This window comes from Limulus polyphemus, unplaced genomic scaffold (genome assembly GCF_000517525.1).
Source record: "Limulus polyphemus unplaced genomic scaffold, Limulus_polyphemus-2.1.2 Scaffold7915, whole genome shotgun sequence".
NCBI lineage: Eukaryota > Metazoa > Arthropoda > Merostomata > Xiphosura > Limulidae > Limulus > Limulus polyphemus.
Genome location: NW_013673525.1, coordinates 625 through 17624, shown reverse-complemented (window position 1 = coordinate 17624; position 17000 = coordinate 625). Strand labels below are relative to the sequence as shown.

Sequence of the window (17000 nt, the reverse complement as noted above, 5' to 3'; positions counted from 1 at the left end):
GGACATTAGTGGTTTTATCAAAATATTATCTTATTTCAATGGTCCAACAATTCAGTGTCTGACAAAGCTAGCTAGCTTTATGGCAATTGTACGTACATCGACTTGAAGTTAACTCACTGGATATCAAGGAGACTCTGAACTAGAAAAAGTTTATGTTGTTTGTAAGTTAGTGAAATCTTTGTTTATAAAACTTTGTTTGTGGTAACTATTCATAATAATTGTTGTTCTAAATTGTACTGTTATATATATATTAAAACGTATTTGTGTGAAAAACGAAGATGGTGTGTGTGAATCTTGTTGGCAAATAGCGTAAATTAACTGCAATATCGGCTTCAAACAATTTCAAATTCTCAATACGTATCACATCAAATATTGAGAAATAGAATATCGTGAATACACATTTAATGTTGTGTATCACTATGCATAGTGAAATAACTATATTTTCTGACTTTTCAATTCAGTGACATACAAAAGCTCTAGTTAATGTATGGTGAACATTAGATTTATGGAAAAAGTATATATGATTATGTAGAGCTTGATCCGTTTATTTTCAGTACTAAGTATAATGTAAATACATAGATAGCGACAAACAATGTATTATAATTCACTCTTTCAACTTTTATTTTAATAAAAGTTTTTTTTCTTCCATATTGATAGCTCTCTTGTTTAGATAAAACCATGAGTCAGATAAAGTGTTCTACTTTCAAACAAAAGCATTATCTGTTTTAGCTAACACTTAAGGTCAAAAGATTTTCTAAACTTGACGACTTGCCCTGTCAGAGGTTTTGAATATCAAACACGTTGGTCATCAGACTAAATATTGTTGCGTATCTGCTTGTTTGTTAATTTCTTTCCAAGAAACTTCAGCAATACAAGTCCTTTCTTGGTTAAACCAGTTTATTCTCCCTCGATACAAACTTTAAGCACGCAGTAATTTCACTATTAATACGTTTCTCGTCACTTTAAACTTAACTACTTTTATAATACACGCTATAAATAAGAGCGATTCACAATCACGAAAACAGAATCGTAAAATACCCGGAACTCTCTTCATTCAATCCCGCAGGCTTTCTCTGCCAGGCTTATATATTAAAAAAGAGGGCGTCTCTAACAAACTTGGTCTTCCCCGATAATTCATTATCATTCAAGAAATTCATCACGTGTTACCAGAGTCACGTGACTTCCGCTGTCGTAACAATATCAGCAATGTTAATAACCAAACTGAACTTTGAATTCTGTCAACACCCTCTCTTCTTAGTAAAAGGTCGACATACAATTAACTGTGAGCCAACAAGGGTGAAGTGTCATTTGGTGATCGTTTGCTTTCAGTGTTAATGACGTCAGTTAGAAAGAACACACATACATTGAACTTTGTATTTTCTACTTTGAACAAGTATGTGATGTCAGTTACATCTCTACTGTTGAAAAAAGTTCTGTCCTCACAAATTTATAAAAAAGTGGTAAGTGTTGCTAATCTGTAATAGAGATTACATTTATTATGTAGCAAAATGACTTACTACAGAGTTTATTAACTAGATGTTAAAATTAATGATAGTAAATCATGCGTTAGATGTGTATAGTACATTTGTATTCTACAAAAGCAGCCTTTGCAGGATATAAAATGTAAATAGTTATAGAAAGAAAACTATAAGCTATATGTTAGATTGTTTAATATTTATAAAAACATTAGGTGTAACAAAAAACTTTTCAGCAGTACGTTAAATGTGAGAATAACATTAATCAGCTCCAGAAACAGCAAAAAAACGTATGCCAGGTAAGTTAAATGCACTGATTTTTAGGTTTTACCATGACGCTGTTTCAAAATATATTTTACTTTTAAAAATATAACACGAGAGAAATTCAAATAAAAAGTAGATTGTTTGTTATAGACTAGACTGTTTCCATTCATTATATAATGAAATCTCATACATGTTGAAAAATTATTCTAAGCTAATCGTTGAAAAGTTCGTGTGTGTGCACGTGCGTTGAGAGGAGGCTAGTCACGTGACAAACTTTGTATTTCCTAAGACAGTGGTTAGACAGTCTCAAAGTTTTACGTATATAACTTCAACTAAACGATGCTACTTTAAATAATAGTAATGTTAAACAGTAAGTCGTTCGTTTATTATATTTAATTGTAAAAAATAGGCATCCCTTTCAAGACTTTAAAAGTAAATTATTGGTTATAGTAACTGCCTCATTCAAATAATGGATATTATGTATGTTATAATAGTTGACTCCTTGACTTGTGAAAGCAAAACTTCAGGTGTCCTATGGAACATTGTCTGAAAGAAGTTATGAACACTTTACAAATTTATTCGATACTTTCACAAGATTTGTGTATGTGAAAGAAGTTTGTAGGTGTGTTTGCCAGTGATCAACTACCTGATCATGCAGAAAAACAATTGTACACCGTCAATCTGAACCTAAGTCATAAATCTGGTAGCCACTGGGTCTGTATGGAAGCAGTCCTAATGGACCAAAATATTCTCCTTTCTCATCTCGACCAATGTAAACAATTACGTCATCAATGTCCTAAGTAAAAGTATTATTTAATGATAAAACTATTATAACAGTGTTACACATGTCAGTTTTATCACACATTCATTTGAACAAAATAAATAACTTACAATTATCTGTCATGAAAGAATTTTATCATACCTAATGTTTTTATAAATATTGAATGATTTAAAATACAGACTATAGTTTTCATTCTATAACTTTTTACATTTATATCCTGAAAAGGACGTTTTTTAACATACAAACTTACTATACACATATAATGTATGTTTCAGTATCTTTAATTTTCGCATCTAGTTAATAAACTCTGTAGTAAATCATTCTGATACATAATAAATGTGTTTAATTATTATTATAGAATAACAACATTTACCATTTTTTCATAAATCTTTGAGGACAGATATAACTGAACTTACTTAGACACATGATAATAGTTATAATATATACAATATTGTCCACATACTCAGACGAATACAGTCGTAGTAGTAAATTTTTGTTGTATGTTTACATTCAACAGTTCTTCTTGATGATTTTCTTATGTTGAAGTCATATATGTGGAAACACATTGAAAAATAACTTTCCTTAGTAATACAATGTATATGTAGAACAACATCCACCTTTGTAAAACATAAGTAAATGGAAAGTATAATGTAATGAGTGTAAAATAATTGTCGTAAGTTTGTATGTTAAATAATCGCCCTTTTCAGGACCATTAATGATTTACACATAAAAGTCAGGAAATGTCAAAAAGTATGACTAAATTTAGAACCAACGAATTAGTGTTTTATAGATAAATCGATTGTATTAAATCTAGCCTTTGATTACATATTGAGATATGATCTCATCATGATTGTGTTTCCACATTGTAGAACTCAGACGTCATCTTCGTTTGTCATGGCAGCCTAGCAGTGCGTCCCCAACAATGTGCCCTCTGGTTCCACTTCATGGAACTATGACGTCATCCTCGCTGATAACAACATTTGTGTGGAACCAGCGCCCTCTGGTGATATTTTTGGAAATATGACATCATCGTCTCTACCCCTATCCTCCTCCTCCCCATTGTCTGAGGCCGACAATGCATTTTTATTCTTATTTTTTCAAGTTTATTTTTTCGTGTACTAATTTTTTCATTTTCTTTTCTACAAAATTAAATTGAATTATTTATCTAAGGTTTAGTTTTGATGTGTAGAATTCAAGGTTGGTTGTAATAATGATGTATGACTTTTCTGTTGCTTACAGACTGTACATGTGAAGACTTATTATGACTGTTATTCTTCAAGAAGGTTGGTTGTTATGATAATAATGTTGGACAGACTGTTTCTTCAGCCATTGTGTAAAGGTCGTTCTTATCATAAAGGAATTAGGTGAAGTGAATGCAGTATTCATATTTTGATTTGGCTTCGTGTTCACTTAGCTCGTTAGTATTTTTATATTTATCACGTTTAATGTTATCAAAATATGGCCAACTTTGTCCAATATCTACTTGACCCTTTATTCTCTTTTTCTACTTGAGAGGTTCACCTATTTAGCACATGTTGTGTTGGCAATGTATTTTTAAAACTATTGGTGAGTGTTATATACACAAAACTAACAGTTTGCCTAAATATTTACCATTTCTACCCCCCCCCCCCCATCCGACCAACATACCATACTTTTTGTCTACCATGTTCTACTATTACACTTTTTAAATACCTATCAAACAAAAACAGTCAGATACATTTGTTAATCACTTACCACAAGCAAAATTGTCAGAGTATACCTGTCCAGCCCCGGCCATTTTGTGACCTCTTTTCTCGACCTACAACAAAGAAATACACACAGAATTGTAAAATGAGATAAACTAACAAGCATTCTAGGAAGAATATAACACTACTTGCTGTCGATACTTAACGACATAAAACTTGAACTTTGCAAGAAAACTAACCAAGGACATCTGTTTCCGTAACTAAGTAACAATAAGCTACCTGTACAACAATGTATCTAAATAAAGGCACTACTGGTTATACTAACACAACATTGGTACTGTAGCTGTACAATAATCTAGCTATATACTTAGATGATTTATTTTTGTAGATACAACTTCATCATTTCTGTATGTAGCTAGATTATTGTACAGTTACAGTAATAATGTTAGTATAACCAGTAGTGTCTTTATGTTTGTAGATACAAATTGATCATCTCTGCTAGATTATTGTACATCTACAGTAATAGTGTTAGTATAACCAGTAGTGTTACAAACTTAGATGATCAAATTGTATCTACAAACATAAAGACTCTACTGGTTATACTAACACTATTACTGTAGGTGTACAATAATCTAGCTACATACAGAGATGATCAATTTGTATCTACAAACATAAAGACACTACTGGTTATACTAACATTATTACTGTAACTGTACAATAATCTAGCTATATACTGAGATGATCAAGTTGTATCTACAAACATAAAGACACTACTGGTTATACTAACACTAGAACTGTAGCTGTACAATAATCTAGCTATATACTGAGATGGTCAAGTTGTATCTACAAACATAAAGACACTACTGGTTATACTAACACTATTACTGTAACTGTACAATAATCTAGCTATATACAGAAATGATGAAGTTGTATCTACAAAAATAAATACACTACTGGTTATACTAACACTATTACTGTAGCTGTACAATAATCTAGCTATATACTGAGATGATCAAGTTGTATCTACAAACATAAAGGCACTACTGGTTATACTAACACAACATTGGTACTGTAGCTGTACAATAATCTAGCTACAAACTTAGATGATCAAATTGTATCTACAAACATAAAGACACTACTGGTTATACTAACACTATTACTGTAGATGTACAATAATATAACTACATACTGAGATGATCAAGTTGTATCTACAAACATAAAGACACTACTGGTTATACTAACACTATTACTGTAGATGTACAATAATCTAGCTACATACAGAGATGATCAAGTTGTATCTACAAACATAAAGACACTACTGGGTATTCTAATACTGGCACTGTAGCTGCCTCCCGATATGGCTCATTACCATCCCCACCTTTGAGTCATCTGAGGAGGATGGATACTCCCAACTGGAAGTACCATCTTCTCTTTGCAGAACATTTTTCAAACCATTCTTCTGTTTACGTTTTTTTGGATGGTTCGAAATCAAGTGACTCTTTTGGATCTGCCATAGTTTGTTGTGGCTCGGTGGTTGTTCAACAGTTTCTATGTTCACTGCCAAGTTGTATGCCATTTCTCTTGCCCTGGATCACATAGAAGCTAAGCAGTACACTATCTCTACTATATATACTGACTCTCTCAACTCTCTTCTGACCTTGGAAAACGTGAGTTTTCACCCTGTTTTTCTAGACATTAAGAAACGAATGGTCCACTTTTCTCTGTCTTCTGTTTCTATCCAGTTTTTATTTTTTTGATACCTTGGCCATGTTGGTATTCGCGGGAATGAACTTGTTGACACCATAGCTAAGTCTGTCTGCATTTGAGTTGTCACAGCCATGCCTGTCCTGTGATCAAGGCTCGTATTCGCGCCAGTTGTCAGTCGATTTGGGGTGAGTAACTTCATAACAAGCTTTTCCAAGTCAAACTTATTGTTGTTGTTTGGCCGTCTAGTTTATATAAGGATCAGAGGGAGGAAATTGTCTTGTTTAAGCTACGCATTGGTCACAGTTTTTAACCCATCCTTTTCTTTTATGTCGGACTGATTTGCCAACGTGTGGCCTTTGTGACACTCAGGTCACAACTGTCCACATTTTACTTTCGTGCCGTCATTACGGCAGCGGCACCATTCCAAGGGTTTACCCCGATCTTGGACGGTGTCATTGGTGATGGTAACATTGTCCAATTTCATTGTGTTTTTAGCTTTTTATGTGTCATTAGTCTTTTTCATTCTACTTAGTTTTTACCTGATTTTTGGAAATTGTTTAACGTTTAACTTGTTTTCTGTTTTTTAATGGTATTTTACTCTTTTTTTTGCATTTTTAACGGTTGATTAGCGTCATAAAGCACCAAACAACCAACCAACTGTAACTGCCTAATAATCCAGCCAGAATATTATGTTGTAAAATTACGAAGTAATATTTGATCAAAGTATACAGTTTACAATTTTATAGATTCTGCGGCAACTCGAGAATTTCTAACTTGAAACTCTAAGTTGATTTAAATCATGGATTTGATGTGAATTCATTAACATTTTTTGTTTTGTTTTAGACATAATTAGATAGAGATAATTATCGGTAATTAGAGAGATATGGAAATAAGTCAGAAGTAATAAATTATGTCATTTCCTGCTGCTACAGTGAAGAGAGAAATGCATTTTCCCACTTATGTACATGAAGAACAACAGTACAAAGTTTCTAGTTGTCTTCTGTTGCTACAGAGGAGAGAGAAGTACAATATCTCTAGTTGTCTTCTGTTGCTACAGTGGAGAGAGAAGTACAATATCTCTAGTTGTCTTCTGTTGCTACAGTGGAGAGAGAAATGCAGTTTCCCACTTATGTACATGAAGAACAACAGTACAACGTTTCTAGTTGTCTTCTGTTGCTACAGTGGAGAGAGAAGTACAATATCTCTAGTTGTCTTCTGTTGTTGTACTTCTCCCTCCACTGTAGCGTCTCTGGTTGTCTTCTGTTGCTACAGTAGAGAGGAATGGTGTTTTATTTTTGTGAGTCTTCTTTCTTGTATGAGTAAATAAATGTATCAAGATTCACAAGAACATTCATTGTAGCGCTCTTATGCCCGTGGAGTAATCAATTACTCGAGTAAAATAAATCTGCTCTTTTTATGGTTGTTTTATAACAAAACCACAGCGGGCTATTTGCTGTGCTCACCGCGGGAATTCGAACCCGAAAAGGTGGTAGTCTGTAAACTTACAGCTGTCACACCCGAGGACTCTACAAACTTACTTCGCCACGCGGTAATGATAAGTTAGAGGAATAAAGAATTCCAGTAAAATCTAGCTGACCTAAATCCACTGTTTTTTTCATGATAATATTTTATATATGTACATAGGTAACCCGTAAAACAACTGTGTCCTCGAAACTGAGACACTTTAAAATAAACCGATTGTGTTTATTTGACGATAAGAACGCTTATTTCTTGTTAGAAAGGACATTTTTATAGGTTACTGCAGCACTTGAAAGGCTTTGTGACTTCTGAAAGTTTCACGTGAAGAAGAAAAACTAAAAAGAAACACAAATCAAGGAACGCAGCGGGGCGCGTTTCGAACCGACAGCTGCTTTCTACGAAGAATTGATCCTGCAGTAGATGGTGGTGTTCACGTGCCGTCTCAGGCGTTTCCTTGACAACGAGTAACCCAGAAGAGGATTCCTCACCTTTCGAAGACGTAAAGAATGTGGTTACAATAGATGGAATGTATCCCTAAATTATAGGCATTTTGTAACCACTGTAGGGACGTTGATGTAAGAGTGGCATGGATAATTCTAGCTTGATACAAGTTGTTCGTGAAACACCTTCTTAGGAAAACATCACTTCAAATGTTAGGAGAAAGCACGTGTGTTATTTAAAAAGGATCAAAATGCTTCAATTTCCCGCCAGATCAAACAGCGACAAATTCATATATATAGCTTAAACGAAATTATTTACTTGATATATAAATTAGAAATAGTAAAAAGGTACTTTGATTTCGTATTGGCTGATGTTGTTACTTAGGTACAGTTAAGAAAGTATTTGTGATCTATCTAGGTAATGTTAACACGTACATTAATTATGATCTCAGCTACTCCGGTTTATAGAGTAAACAGTCAAATTTGATCGTATTATGGTTGACGTACTAAAGTTTTAGGAGTTTTACATATTGATGATGGCTGATGTTGTTACTTAGGTACAGTTAAGAAAGTATTTGTGATCTATCTAGGTAACGTTAACACGTACATTAATTATGATCTCAGCTACTCCGGTTTATAGAGTAAACAGTCAAATTTGATCGTATTATGGTTGACGACTAAAGTTTTAGGAGTTTTACATATTGATGATAAACTGTTTCATGTTGTACTCAACAGTCTGCTAAGCAGTCACTGTTGAGAAACAACTGTTCCATTCTCACGTGAAAGCACTGCATTGTCCAATTACAGAGTGTGTGGGTGTGTGTGGACAGATTAACTACAGAGTAATATCAACTGATACAGTAACTTTCGAAAGGTGTTCAAAATGTTTTCTTGTAAAAGCTGATTTCTGTGCTAATGTGTTGAATTTGATGTCTGTAGCTAGATGAGTGACGAGAGTCGCTCTGATAATTTTAAGACAAAAAAGAAAAAAATGATCATCTGATTTATTTTTAACGCTTGTACTTTTGTTCCAAGACTTCTTCTACGAGCGATTTATCAAGCCATGAATATGATTGAAATAAAAAATCTCAACACAAGCAAGTTGGGCAATAATATTTCAACCATCAAAAATCCATCGTTTTTGGTTTGTTATTATTAAAAGATCTTCACGACCTACCCCAAAAGACCCTGAAGATTTCGTTCCATCAGTAGTTGTCTGCCAAGTACGTAGAAAAGTAGGATAAAATAAAATTACTAGAGGTGCATCTTTACGTAAAACTTAATCTTGTGAATAGCCTAGTACTTGGAGCCAGAAACTGTGGTACATTTATCATACATCACTAGTAAAGATGTCAACGCTTTAGGATTTGTCCCACATATATTCTATGGTGAATTTTGATTGAAAATTTTCGTTACATCTTTTAGTGGTGCCTAGAGTATTTTAAACTAAAATGTTTCGTTAGATCCTTTGTAGAGGTGGCTGGAATTTTTGACACTAAAAGTGGCTGGATAATTTTACATTAAAATGTTTCGTTAGACCTTTTGTAGAGGTGGCTGGAGTATTTTACATTACAATGTTTCGTTAGATCCTTTGTAGAGGTGGCTGGAGTATTTTATATTACAATGTTTCGTTAGACCTTTTGTAGAGGTGGCTGGAGTATTTTACATTACAATGTTTCGTTAGATCTTTTGTAGAGGTTTATGGTTACAGTTCACTTCTGTCTTTATTGTGAACTAAATAAAGTTTGTGGTTACTGCTCACTTCTGTCTTTATTGTAAACTAAATAAAGTTTATGGTTACTGTTCACTTCTCTCTTTATCGTGAACTAAATAGAGTTTATGGTTACTGTTCACTTCTGTCTTTACTGTGGACAAAGTAAAGTTTATGGTTACTGTTCACTTCTGTCTTTATTATGAACTAACTAAAGTTTGTGGTTACTGTTCATTTTTGTCTTTATTGTAGAAAAAGTTTATGATTACTGCTCACTTCTGTCTTTATTGTGAACTAAATACAGTTTATGATTACTGTTCACTTCTCTCGTTATTGTGGACGAGTAAAGTTTATGGTTATTGTTCATTTCTCTCTTCATTGTGGACCAAATACAGTTTATGATTACTGTTCACTTTTGTCTTTATTGTGAACTAAGTAAAGTTTGTGGTTATTGTTCACTTCCGTCTTTATTGTGGACAAAGTAAAGTTTGTGGTTATTGTTCACTTCTGTCTTTATTGTAGAAAAAGTTTATGATTACTGCTCACTTCTGACTTTATTGCGAATAAAGTAAAGTTTATGGTTAATATTCATTTTTGTCTTTACTGTGGACAAATTAAAGTTTATGGTTACTGTTCACTTATCTCTTTATTATGGACGAGTAAAGTTTATGGTTAGTTTCATTTCTGCCTTTATTGTGGACAAAGTAAAGCTTATGGTTACTGTTCACTTCTGTCTATACTCTGGCCACGTAAAGTTTATGGATACTGTTCACTTCTGCCTTTATTGTGGACAAAGTAAAGTTTATGGTTGCTGTTCACTTCTGCCTTTACTGTGGACAAAGTAAAGTTTATGGTTACAGTTCACTTCTGTCTTTATTGTGAACTAACTAAAGTTTATGATTACTGTTCACTTCTGACTTTATTGTGGACAAAGTAATGTTTATGGTTACTGATCACTTATCTTTTTATTGTGGACGAGTAAAGTTTATGGTTACTTTCATTTCTGCCTTTATTGTAGACAAAGTAAAGTTCATGATTACTGTTCACTTCTGTCTTTATTGTGGACAAAGTAAAGCTTATGGTTACTGTTCACTTCTGTCTTTATTGTAGACCGAGTGAAGTTTATGGTTAGTATTTACTTCTGTCTTTATTGTGGACCAAGTAAAATCTAGATTAATATTGTTTAACACACAGCACATATCTATTACTCTTGTATATAGTTTTATTGCATACGGTTAATTCATAGGATTTGAACAATGAGTCATCTTAACAGCTAACAAGTAACTACTTAGAGAATATAAAACTCTTTTATTTCTAACGTTTGCTATTTCAATATTATTTTGCAACAGAAAAATCCACCAGGTTTTATTTATCTTGTCATACCAGTAAGGAATCTATGGGATTATTTAATACAAAAATAAGAAAGAAGGGTTTTAAGTATGTATTAGTTTTAGGAGGCTTGAGTGATAGATCGACTATCTGGCATGCAATATCTATATCTATCGATATATACATATATAAAGCACAAAAATATGTGTGCCTGTCTGTTTATCCTTTAACTATCTACTCCTAGGTTTCTAGGCCAATCTCGAACAAACTTTAAGGGATAGTGGTTTGGAACAAGGAGCACGTTACTGGGGATAAAAACCCCATCTACTCCCATTATTGCTGTTTTTGAGCATTTGTTATATTTAACGTTAACGTTACCTACATTCATAGATGACGCCACATCTTTACACAAAAAATATATTAAATTTTCTATGGAGGAAAGTAATGAATAAAATGGTCTCTACTATTGCAATACTACATAAACTCATCTGATGTTTCTACTCCAACAGCCACCATAAGGCTGATATGAAGAGCCGTGTCTTGAGTTACACTCGCTTCCTAATTTGACCCGTGACCTTTCAACTTTGGCCCGTAAGACACTTCTGTAGCCAATGGCCGTCAATTAATCAGGTGAAGTACTGTAGAAGGACATTATGAGCTGAGTGTTGAAAGCGGATAACGGAAAGCACTCCTACAGCCATTAGAGTTGAAAGCGGATAACTGAAAGCACTCCTACAGCCATTACTTTGGCTGCTACCTCTTAATACAAAGTAACCCAGTCCATCGCACAACAGGGCCGTAGGAAGCGGTCAGGCCATGGCTTGACCACTTTTTTTCATGGCATGTTTGTTTGTTTTTTAATTCATTACCTTTCGTTTGAGTGTATGCAGTATTTGTAGTTAAAATGGCTCAAGATTCAATATCATACTATTAAATGTTCAAAACTTTTCTGGGAAACGTTCCCCCAGACGTCCCTAGAATTGACAATGTGGCAATGGCCATACCACTCCAAAATTGCTTCCTATGGCAATGCACGATGTGTACCGTGTTTTAAGTATATACAAAGAGTTCATAAACCTTATACAAAACTCTTGGTGAAGTAACAATGAATACTGTAATAATATGTTCTAAATAAGTTATCGGAAAGTTAGGGTTTTTATGTTATTTATTATATCCCACACTTTCAACTTCAAAGGACGGGTACCTCAGCTTGTTTACTAATAAAATGAATTAAAAAACAAACACGTGAAAATTTACAATTGTCTCTGCTCACGAGATATGATGACAAATGTTCTGAATATCACATTTGTTATAATATATAGAAAACAAGAAAGACATCTGCGACCTAAAATCCCCAAAGAACGAATACAAAAATCGATACCAACAGCAGAAGAACACGTGAACAAACGCTGGGCTCTTTTCTTTTTTCAGAAACTGTTTGCTCTTTAGTCTATTTTTCTTCCTACTTTATAGAAACAAACAGCCGAAGCCCCTGCAACCACCTATATTGAGGGTCACCGTCATTAAAGTCGTTGTTTTTTCCTTGATGGAAAGGGTCTGGCTAAGATCTAGTGGTTAGGGCACTCGCGTCGCGATATGAGATTCACGGTTTCGAATCTCGTTTCCGAATATTCTCGACCTACTAGCCTTGGATGTGTTATAATATGACGATCAATCCCACAATTCGTCGATAAAGAGTAACCAAAGAGTTGACGGTGGGTGATGTTGATAGTTAGCTACCTTCCCTCTAGTCTATCATTTGTAAATTAGGGATGGGTAGCTCAGATAGCCTTCAAGAAGCTTTGCAAGAATTTTAAACAAACAGACAAAACTAATGCAAAACTACATAATGGATAATCGAACCACGGATTTTAGCATTGTAAATCAAAGAATTTACCGCTGGCCCACCGAGGGACCATTCTGGTCTTTTAAATTTCGGACGTTAGTCGGTGGGGTGGAGGGCTGATTGGTAAACTTTATTCTCCAGGTTCAGCTTAATCGTTTCCAAAAATAGACTTTTTCTTTTGAGAAAATTGAACCCGAAAAATCAAAGCGAGAGACAGGAGGACTCTTCAGTTATCATTGTTCACAGAAATCTTTAAATTTTGTAGTAAATTAACCTTTGAAATCTCAAAAAGACAATCACGTTCTTCTGACGCAATTAATTTGCTATTACCATTATAAATATGGTTCTAGGCCAATTTGAAGAAGTTGGACTGTTCTAATACAGAGTCTGTAGAGGGAGAAACACACATATTGAATTTCTCTCACATAAAGTCTGGAGGGGGAGAAATACGTATATTGGATTTTCGTAAGAGAAAGTCTGCAGTGGGAGAAACGCATGTATTAGATTTCCGTAACACAAAGACTGGAGTGACAGAAACACGTGCATTGGACTTCTCTAACACAAAGTCTGGAGAGGGAGAAGCACATATATTGGATTGCTTTAGGGGAAAGTATGTAGGTGGAGAATCACATATATTCGATTTGTCTATTACATGACCTGGAGTGAGAGAAATACGTGTATTTGATTTTTCTGACACAGAATCTGGAGTGAGAATATATATATATATATATATATATTGGATTTCTCTAACACATATTCTGGAGTGAGAGAAACACCTTTAATGGATTTTTCTAATACAAAGTCTGAAGTGGGAGAAAAACATATATATGACTTCGCTAACACAAAGCTTGGGGAGGGAGAAAAGAATGATTGAATATATTTGATACACAGTCTGGAGGAGGAGAAAAATATTTATTGGATTTCTCTAACCCGATATCTGGAGATCGAGACAATGTACACTGAATTCCACTGACACAACGTCTGGATTGGGGAGAAACACATATATTGTATTTTTGTAACACAAAGTCTGAAGTGGGAGACAAAGATATATCAGATATCACTAACACAAAGACTGGAGTGAGAGAAAAAACATATATTGGATTTCTATAACAGAAAGTCTGGGGAGGGAGAAACATACATAATGGATTCTAACACAAAGCCTGGAGAGGCGGAAAACACTTATAATTGACTGACTTCTCGAACACAAACTCTACGCTGGGAGAAATACACACATTTGACTTTTCTAACAGAATGACTGGAACGGGAGAAATACATATATTGAATTTCTCTAACATAAAACCTGGAGTGAAAGAAACACTTATAATGGATTGCTTTAGGGGAAGTATGTAGGGAGAAACACATATATTGGATTTCTCTAACATAAAGTCTGGAGTGAAAGAAACACTTATAATGGATTGCTTTAGGGGAAGTATGTGGGGAGAAATACATATATTGGATTTCTCTAACATAAAGTCTGGAGTGAAAGAAACACTTATAATGGATTGCTTTAGGGGAAGTATGTAGGGAGAAACACATATATTGGATTTCTCTAACATAAAGTCTGGAGTGAAAGAAACACTTATAATGGATTGCTTTAGGGGAAGTATGTAGGGAGAAACACATATATTGGATTTCTCTAACATAAAGTCTGGAGTGAAAGAAACACTTATAATGGATTGCTTTAGGGGAAGTATGAAGGGAGAAATACATATATTGGATTTCACTGACACAATGTCTGGAGTTGGAGAAAACGTATATTGAATTTCTCTAACACAAAACCTGGAGTGGGAGAAAGACATATAATGGACTTCTCTAACACGAAGTTTGGACTGAAAGAAACGTATATATTGGATTTCTCTAACTTAAGGTATGGAGAGAAAGAAACACATACATTGGATTTCTCTAACATAAAGTCTGGAGTAGGGGAACACATATATTGGATTGGATTAAGGGGAAATATGTAGCGAAAAAAATATTGGATTTCTCTGACACAACGTCTGGAGATGGGGAAAACGTATATTGAATTTCTCTGACAGAAAGTCTGGAGTGACAGAAAAACATATAATTGATTTCCCCAACGCAATGTTTAGAGAGGGAGAAACACATATATTGGATTTCTCTAACATATAGTTTGGAGTGACAGAAACACATATAATGGATTTCTCTAACACAAAGTCTGGAGAGGAAGAAACACATATATTGGATTTCTCTAACACAATGTCTTGAGAGGGAAAACAAATATATTGGATTTCTCTAACACAATGTCTTCAGAGGGAAAAACACATATATTGGATTTCTCTAACACAAATCCTGGAGTGAGACAGAAACATATATTGGATTTCTCTAAAACAAATCCTGGAGTGAGACAGAAACATACATTGGACTTCTCTAACCAATGTCTTGAGAGGGGAAAACACATATATTGGACTTCTCTAACAGAAAGCTTAAAATTTAAGAGTTTTTAACTTCATATTGGTTCTTGAGTTGAGAAGGAACATATTAGATAAGTTTTACAAACATGTTATTAATGTATGAGTTTCCCCAAGATCGATCTTCGACTGAGAGTGTTAAAAGTGAACTAAACAGTTTGACGAAGCGGTAAACAGACTACGTGACGTAGTATAAACTCTGGTGGGACGTTATATAGTAAAGTCACGTCATTATCACGTATAGAGTGTAAAGCTGGTTCTGCTTCCTGGTAAACTATTCTATGAAACTGAGTTGATGGCATTCCTCTTATTGGTTTAAAACGATATCTACGAAGTCTACGGTTTACTATAAAATAACATTTTTTAAAATAGCCAATTCACGCCATGTAATCACAAGCTGTAAAAGTATCGCCGTGGAACGAATAAAACGCGTTTTGTTGAACAGTTGATAGTTCTGATGTTGATCGTTGTGTGTTTATCGCCATGGTCAGCACGTGCGGTTCCACTAGTCTTCTAGTAATGAAGTGACGAATATCTGTCTAACGGGTAACAAAGTTTTTATAAAATGAAGTATTGATTACCTCAATATTTCGTGAAAATTCCATATTCCTGCTTTTCGAAATTCGTCAATATGATTTCACGTTAAAAATCTAAAGCAAATTTAATTGACGATGAAAATATATTTGATTTTAGAACAGTAAAAGGGAGTGAAATCCTGAAAATTAAAGTTCAAAATATGAAAAACGTTAACTGAATTTTAAATATGAACATTTACATACTTAATAAGCTATGTGTCCAGATTTATTAAGAGTCTTAAGATTAGTCGACTAAATTTTTCATCATTCCATTTAAAATACTAATTTAATCTTTCAGATTTTAATATTCTTATTTTAATCTAATACATCTAATTCGTCAATATAAGCTTCTTTCTCGGTAGTTAAAACAACATATCTTATACTAAGTTTGTTTTCTCCCCAGTTTGTTCGATCCTTAAAACCCCGTTCAGTTTATTTTAATATACTTACAGGGAGCTCAGTTATATGATGAATTGTTAAGCTTGAATTATGTGTTTACTTTAAGGTATTGATTCACATCCAAGAAAGATCTTTCACTATCAGCAGATTGCTTGTTCCCGAGACAACATTCGATAACACCGAAATGTTATATAACAAGTAGCACTAACCTTTGTCGCTGACGGGTATAAAATGTCTGTAAATGATAACACAAAGAGACAGTGAGCACAGTAACACCTTGCTCTTTAGCCATTAAAGCCAACCACGCTGTTATAATGCTGGAAGCTGGGAGGAGAAAAGATTGACCTGGCTCGTTGTCCTTCTTTTTCCATCTATAGAAAAACAGTTTTACAAAAAAGTAGAGCCTTCAAAATATCAAACTTCAAAAAGCGAGAAAAAATCCAGCAAATTAGAAGTGTTTAGAAGGAATTGCGTTATTTATGAAATCAAGTGTTTATAATAATTTCTCAGTAATAAGAATAATGACAAGTTCAGTCCAGTTCATGATAAGGAACAAATTTCATTTATTCTACTACACGTTCTAACGCTTACAAGTTGAAGGGATTTACGTAACTAACGCTAAGCCTAGATCCAAAAACAACGTCTAAACAAAACTTACACTTATTTGCCAATTCAACCAACTAACTGATTGATAGCAACGAACTGACTAAATCATAAATGAATCATCAGCTACTGTAACCTATCTCGTGTTAAATAACTGCTCAATCCATTCTAAACACCCTGGTCAAACAAAAAATGCAAACGTCTGAATTAAAAAGTAAACAAAACACAGACTTCAACGTTATGTCCCTTACAAGAACGTAGTGTGAAGTCTATGAAC

General features: G+C 34.0%; 1 protein-coding gene across 1 annotated transcript in view; it reads right to left on the bottom strand.

The window, feature by feature from the left end:
• LOC111089929 (transmembrane and TPR repeat-containing protein 1-like) overlaps positions 1–16562 on the bottom strand; it is a gene marked incomplete at its 3' end in the record, with an annotated part of 30895 nt that extends 14333 nt beyond the window's left edge. Inside the window, exons 1-3 of the mRNA XM_022403218.1 lie at positions 16541–16562; positions 16330–16491; positions 4255–4318 (exon numbers count right to left, since the gene is read on the bottom strand). Coding sequence (XP_022258926.1) covers positions 4255–4318; positions 16330–16412 — 147 coding nt within the window. The remainder of the gene's footprint in view (positions 1–4254; positions 4319–16329; positions 16492–16540) is intronic.
• Positions 16563–17000: the final 438 nt, after the last annotated feature.